General features: G+C 39.1%; 1 protein-coding gene across 3 annotated transcripts in view; it reads left to right on the top strand.

Moving 5' to 3' along the window:
* The first annotated feature begins 404 nt into the window (after positions 1-404).
* The window catches only part of pipox (pipecolic acid oxidase), a 47,977-nt gene continuing 42,381 nt past the window's right edge, over positions 405-6,000 (top strand). For all 3 annotated transcript variants that reach the window (XR_011917165.1, XM_072393156.1, XM_072393157.1), the window contains exons 1-2: positions 405-549; positions 2,316-2,464. Coding sequence is in view for 2 of the 3 variants with exons in the window: in XM_072393156.1 (XP_072249257.1) it covers positions 439-549; positions 2,316-2,464 (260 nt within the window). In the remaining variant the exon portion in view is untranslated. The remainder of the gene's footprint in view (positions 550-2,315; positions 2,465-6,000) is intronic.

Here is a 6,000-nt window from a genome sequence, read left to right as displayed (position 1 = left end):
CAAGAGAACGGGCAACAAATTCCTGACCGAGATATACAAATTCACAAATACGCTTCCACCCAATAGAGATTTAGGTTGCGCATGAGTTGACTCGTCCTTTCCCTGTGGCTTCAGTATCATGAATGTGTCTCTTTTCCCCGTTGTTAGACTGGCAGACACTTTTGCCCATTCATATCCATATTGTCCCCACGTTGTGACACAAATCATATCCAAGTTTTATGTCTTCACTTCTGACAATAACGAAAAAAATGCTTCACTTCAACTTTCAGCAGTGTAAGTGATGAAACTTGCTCGATGTTACGCATTTCACTTGTACCTGTCCGACATTACTCTGGGCTGAAATATGACACGTTCTGTTCTGTTGGGTAGACCTTTGAGCTTATACAAAAGCCGCAAACTGTGTGTGACTATTATTCGCAAATACTGAATTAAGCCAGTATGTCGATAAATGGAGTATTTGACTGCATAGTGATCGGAGCTGGCGTTCAGGGCTCCTTCACGGCCTATCATCTGGCAAAAAAGAACAAGAAGACTTTGTTGCTGGAACAGGTGTGTCAGATAACAATTTTTGTGACATAAGCTTGATACATCATAACTCACCACACACTTCACAATACATATTTAATGTACAGTTCGGTTTTCATAATAGACACATTTTCTGCTTGCAAATTAAGATTTATGTTTTAGTTTATTCTATATTTTAGCCAATATTGCAATAAATATTTGGCATTTAAATTAGCAAAAAACTAAGGTTAATTGAAGTTAGAACTACTGAGCAGCGTTGTGAGACTGATTCTGAACAGTTATATTATGAGTTATATTAAGAGTTTTTGTTTTCCCTTAATTTAATAGTGAGTGCACTACACCTTTGAACATACAACACTCAGGTAGCATTTGGAAACAAATCAGTCTGGGGGCAAAGCTTGCAACAGTCAATTTCACAGATATTTGCTTTCATGTAGCAATACAGCTGGAGCACGTGCACTTTCTGAGGTTTGCATTTAAGGGCCCAGTCTATGAATACCTGGTATTACCTTTTGGTCTGTCACCTGCTCCCTGCACCTTTACCAAATGTGTCGAATCACATGTCTTGTAGTTGCTATCATAGGCAGAGGTATTAATGAATTGTTTTAGGTTATCTCGACAAATGGGTTCTGATAGCAAGCTCCAGACAGCAGAGAGAAGCAGTTATGTTGCTAGTTCTGTCACACATTCTAGCTATGGACTTTTTTGTGAATTCTCAGAAGAGCTCACTGGCCCAGCATCAACAGCTTTCTTTTCTTGAGCTGGAAATATGTAAGTCTCACAGCGCTGGACTCGCCTTATTGAACTCTGCCTACTGAATTTAGGCATACCAAGTCTTTCAAATACCTCCTTAAAAATTCTCTTGCCTTATGTCTTGTATTACGCTATGACACATTTATTCATGTTTTTTTTTTACGGTGTTTTCTGAATGTTCGTCAGACTTGAACTGAACGTATGCTCTCTTGTAAAGTACTGTTTTTACATTGTTAAGAAAAGGGCCATACAGGTAATGGTTTTTGTCCATTTTGTGTGTGAATGAATAGATTTAGTTCTTCACTCAAAATACCTTGAATAATCTCTTATGGTGAAGGACTGATGTGCAGATGACTCAGTTTGGGATGGGGTCTTTTGACCTGGTTGATTCTTATCCATTGTGTGTGAGGTTGCTACTTAATAGTAATTAGTTTGAGATCATTTGTTTAAACATAGTTAGAGTGCCTTCAGATATAATTTAGACATTACAGATAATAGTGATATTCAGGTATGATAAACCTGGCAGAATCACTCTACACTTGACACATACTTATTCAGAGGTATAAGCTGTTTTTGTTTGGCGAATTATTGAAAAAGAAAAAAGTTTGATGTACGGAGTATTTTGACCATTTGATGTTACACTGTATATATACTTAATATGTTTGACATGTTAAGAGAGCCTAATATCTGTCTACTGTATGTAAAGGTCTTGCAATTTAATCTACACATTAGCACCAAAACTGAGTCATTTAGTACAAGAAAGTTTTTCGTAAACCTTTGAATTGCATTTAGATTTATATTAAAAATATAAAATAAAATTATTCTTGAGCCTTAAATTTTAATGCATAAATCTTAAAGGAAATTAAAACTTTCTACTTTGCCAGTAAAGCAGAATTAAGGGTAGCGCTTGAGTACTACTTTGTGACACTCCACAACTGCTTCATACCAGACAACCCATTTAGATGGCAACTTACTTGAGTGATTTTTATGTATTTTATTCTCAAGTCAGAGTTACTGTATATAATATTCTTTCACAGTTTGTTTTGCCCCACACCCGAGGGAGCTCACATGGCCAGACTCGTATCATCCGCAAGGCCTATGAACAGGACTTCTACACTCGGATGATGGAGGAATGCTACGAGTTGTGGGCTCAGCTGGAGAGAGATGCAGGTGTTGAACTTTACAGGTATATAGTCTGCAGAAAAGCAAAGAGAGAAAACCTATTAAACTGAATAAAACCAAAGCCTTGTCCAGACATAGATTTTTCACATAAAAAGGAGCTATGTATGCACAAAAGTAGAAACTCAATCTGCATGAGCCATACATGCATGCATTTTTCATTATCTCCTGCATCATCAAATCACTCCTTGACAGTTTTTATATTTATGAATATGGAACACGATTTTGTCCTTCACTTTGTCCTTGCTCATTCATTTTGTGTGTCTCAGGGTAATAATTTGTGATATCAAACCACACCCATATTACATTCTCAAGAAACAGAGATAGTCCATGGCAATGCATCAAAATCACTTCAGAGAAATAACTTTATGTACACTCGGCAGCCAAACTAAAGCCCATGTAAAGGACTCTGTGAGTAAAGCTACTTGAAAATAGATTATATATTATATTATAGAACAGCACAGCACTGGGGTGGGTTGTTCAGACACTGGTATTGTAAAGTTGCAGTCTTTCTAGTTAGACAGTTAAGCTTTTTTTAAAATCACTAAATAAAAGGGAATCCAGATTTACCTAACTGCTTTTATTTATTAATGAAAAAGTAGTGGTGCATAGTTGTAATTTGAGCTAGAGCTCAGGGGAAAGAGCAGTCATCTGGCAATCGGAAGGTCAGCTGTCTGATTTTTGGCCTCCCTGGACTATATGTGTCCTTGGACAAGACACTGGGCTAAGAGTTTAGCTTCTCTACCAGTGTGGTTTGGTCCGTTTGTCTTGGTTGATTTGACAAAGGCCCAGTTTGGGTATCCACAGGTTTGAAGAGCTTTTTTGGAGTCTTAATGTTCCCATTGTTTTCCCTCAGCCTTCGTAGGTACACTCTCCATAGCGTTCTGATGACAGCCAGTTTGTATTATAGTGGCCGATGTGAGTCAAAAAGCAGGTACTGGTCAGTATGTGTAGGTTTCCTGTAAACTTCAGTGTTAAGACTTCCATCCTCTTCAATGTGCACGGCACAATCCAAAAAAGGCAGTTGTAGTCTTTTGCATCCTCCCTCGTGAACTTGATGTTTCTGTCCACCAAGTTTATGTACTCCATGACAGCCTCCACTTCGTTAGTTTTAGTTTTCATCTTGACCCAGGGGTCGTCCACAAAACTGAACCAAGGGCTTGATGTTGCTCCTTTGTATGATCTCAGTGCTCTGCTTACCACTTGTTCCATATAAACATTAGCCACAATGGGGGACACTCGAGATCCCATGGCAAAGACTGTAGAAACAGTCATTGTATTGTATTTGTAATTGGTGGCGGAGAGGCAAAGGTTCAACAGGACACAGATCTGATCTGGAGTGAAGTTGGTTCTGTCATTCAGTGAGTCATTTTGTAGCAGCCGTTTCCCGACAGTCCTCCACTGCAGCTGAAATCGGTATGTAAGTAAAAAGTCTTGTCACATCAAAGGACACAGTGGTTTCAGTTGGGGACATCTTCTTCACAAAGTTTTTGGAGTTCTGTATGTAATGCGGAGTGTTTCCTACCAGGGGCCCTAAGATGAAGGCAAGGTATTTAACAATGTTATAGGTGACCGAGTAGATGTTGCTGATAATGGGTCTGAGTGGGACGCCTTCCTTGACTGTGCTGCATGGTGGTTTGATGGTTAGCACCATAACCTCACAGCATGAGGGTTCCAGTTCAATTCCCAGATGGGGCTTTTCTGTGTGTTTATTTGTTATTTGAATGTTTATTGACTTTTTATTGAGACATCTCAGAGACAAGTCTCAACTAAACATATTATGAAATAATGATCTGTAAAAGACTTGTATTTTACCCACCCTTGTAGGGGTTTTAGAGTAATAGCTGATAGAGTTGCACGATTCCCACGGTACTCCGTGGTGCCAAATCGTTACGGTTCTTACTATATTAGAAATTCTACATGATGGTACTACTGTGGATTACTATACTAATATACAGTTTCCGCTACACAGCGGCCGCCTCGACCATCCTCGCGGCTTCTCACCGCTTGCTACTCCCACGCGACAATCACTGCAACCGAACTACACAACTGCTGAATGATTGGCTGTTTGCCTGTTACTGGTGGCCTCCGGGATATGATAGGCTTTTTCCGCATGCTGGGTCCGCCCATATGTTAGTTGATTGGCTGTTCGTGTGTTTCTGACGACTAGAACGAACTCCATGTAGACAGCTCCACTTCGATAGAAATTCGCTTCAAAACTGAAGTTCTGTCTCGCCCAGACGCGCGCATAGCGGTCACAGGCAGGAGACAACACACACTTACCATGGCAGAAGCACCGGGCCCGAGCTGCGAGTCTGCCGCAGCATGTTAGTGGCACTACAAATACATTTTTTTTTTTAAAAACTCCAGAAGCCACATTTGTAACTATTTTGGGTTTAAACAAGGCACAGGTGGTAAAGCAATAGACGATGGCCGTCCACTGCGCAGGCGCTGCCACCAAGCTATAGGAGCCAAAGGAGGCAACACATCCAACCTCATAAAACACCTGCAGTGTCGTCACCCAGATTTATATGTCAAATACCAGGTTAGTATTTCCTGTTTATTTTCTAATTGGCTAATATTAGGCTATATTTTCCGTGTACAGGCTGAAGAATGAAGAGTTAAAAGATGTTAAAGCACCTAGAAAATACATAAACATATAGTTTTCACAGGGAATTAGTTCCTGTTTATTGTATTTTGTCCTCTATGTTTTATGTTGAAGAAGAAGCATTATTCTCAAATAGATTTTTTTTAAAAGACAGTGGATTTGTTATCCTAGGTCGATTATTTCTATTAGTATTATGTTTATCATGCACATAACAACATACAATTAATAAGTATTTATAACTTGTACAAATACTTACAATCATGAAAATAATTATAATAAATAAAGGCTGCAGTATCGCAATAATACCCGGAACCGTGATACTTTGTCTGGTATAGTATTGTGGTTACTTATTTTGGTAAATATAATAGCTTATTTTATAACAAAATGGAGTTTTCATCTTTTACCCAATTTATACCATCATTCAGTCATATCTTTTTGGTTATCCATTCACTAAGTTAGTGTTTTATCATGTACGTGTTGTTTTTATAGGGTCTCCCATGTGGCCCACATATGTCTATATTACTGAGTACTCATGGGATTTAACAGCAATGCTACAAAGTCAATGTTTGAATTGATCATTTCTGCAAAGCGTACAAATTGGTCTGGATAATTCATCATCATAATGATATTCTTACCGGTTTAAATCTACTTATTAGATGTTGATGTCAGTTACCAGAGGGACTCAGGACGCAGATGCAGGGTCGTGTGGTTCCAAAGAGGTTTTATTTAAATAAACACAGCAGATCACGGCACTGCAGGGCGATCTCCCGGCAGAGCAAAAGGAACTGGCTACAGAAATCCTAATCGCTCTCCTCCGTATCTATGGTGGAGAAGGAGCGCGGCTATGAAAGTTAACAAACGTAAAATCTCTCCGAACTGGGAGGAAAACAGAAATGCTATGAACACTTAACAAAGCAAAGACACGCTCTCAAAAA

The sequence above is a fragment of the Leuresthes tenuis genome, unplaced genomic scaffold, assembly GCF_036924035.1.
Source record: "Leuresthes tenuis unplaced genomic scaffold, fLeuTen1.0.hap1 SCAF_9, whole genome shotgun sequence".
NCBI lineage: Eukaryota > Metazoa > Chordata > Actinopteri > Atheriniformes > Atherinopsidae > Leuresthes > Leuresthes tenuis.
This window is presented reverse-complemented; position numbering and strand designations above follow the sequence as displayed.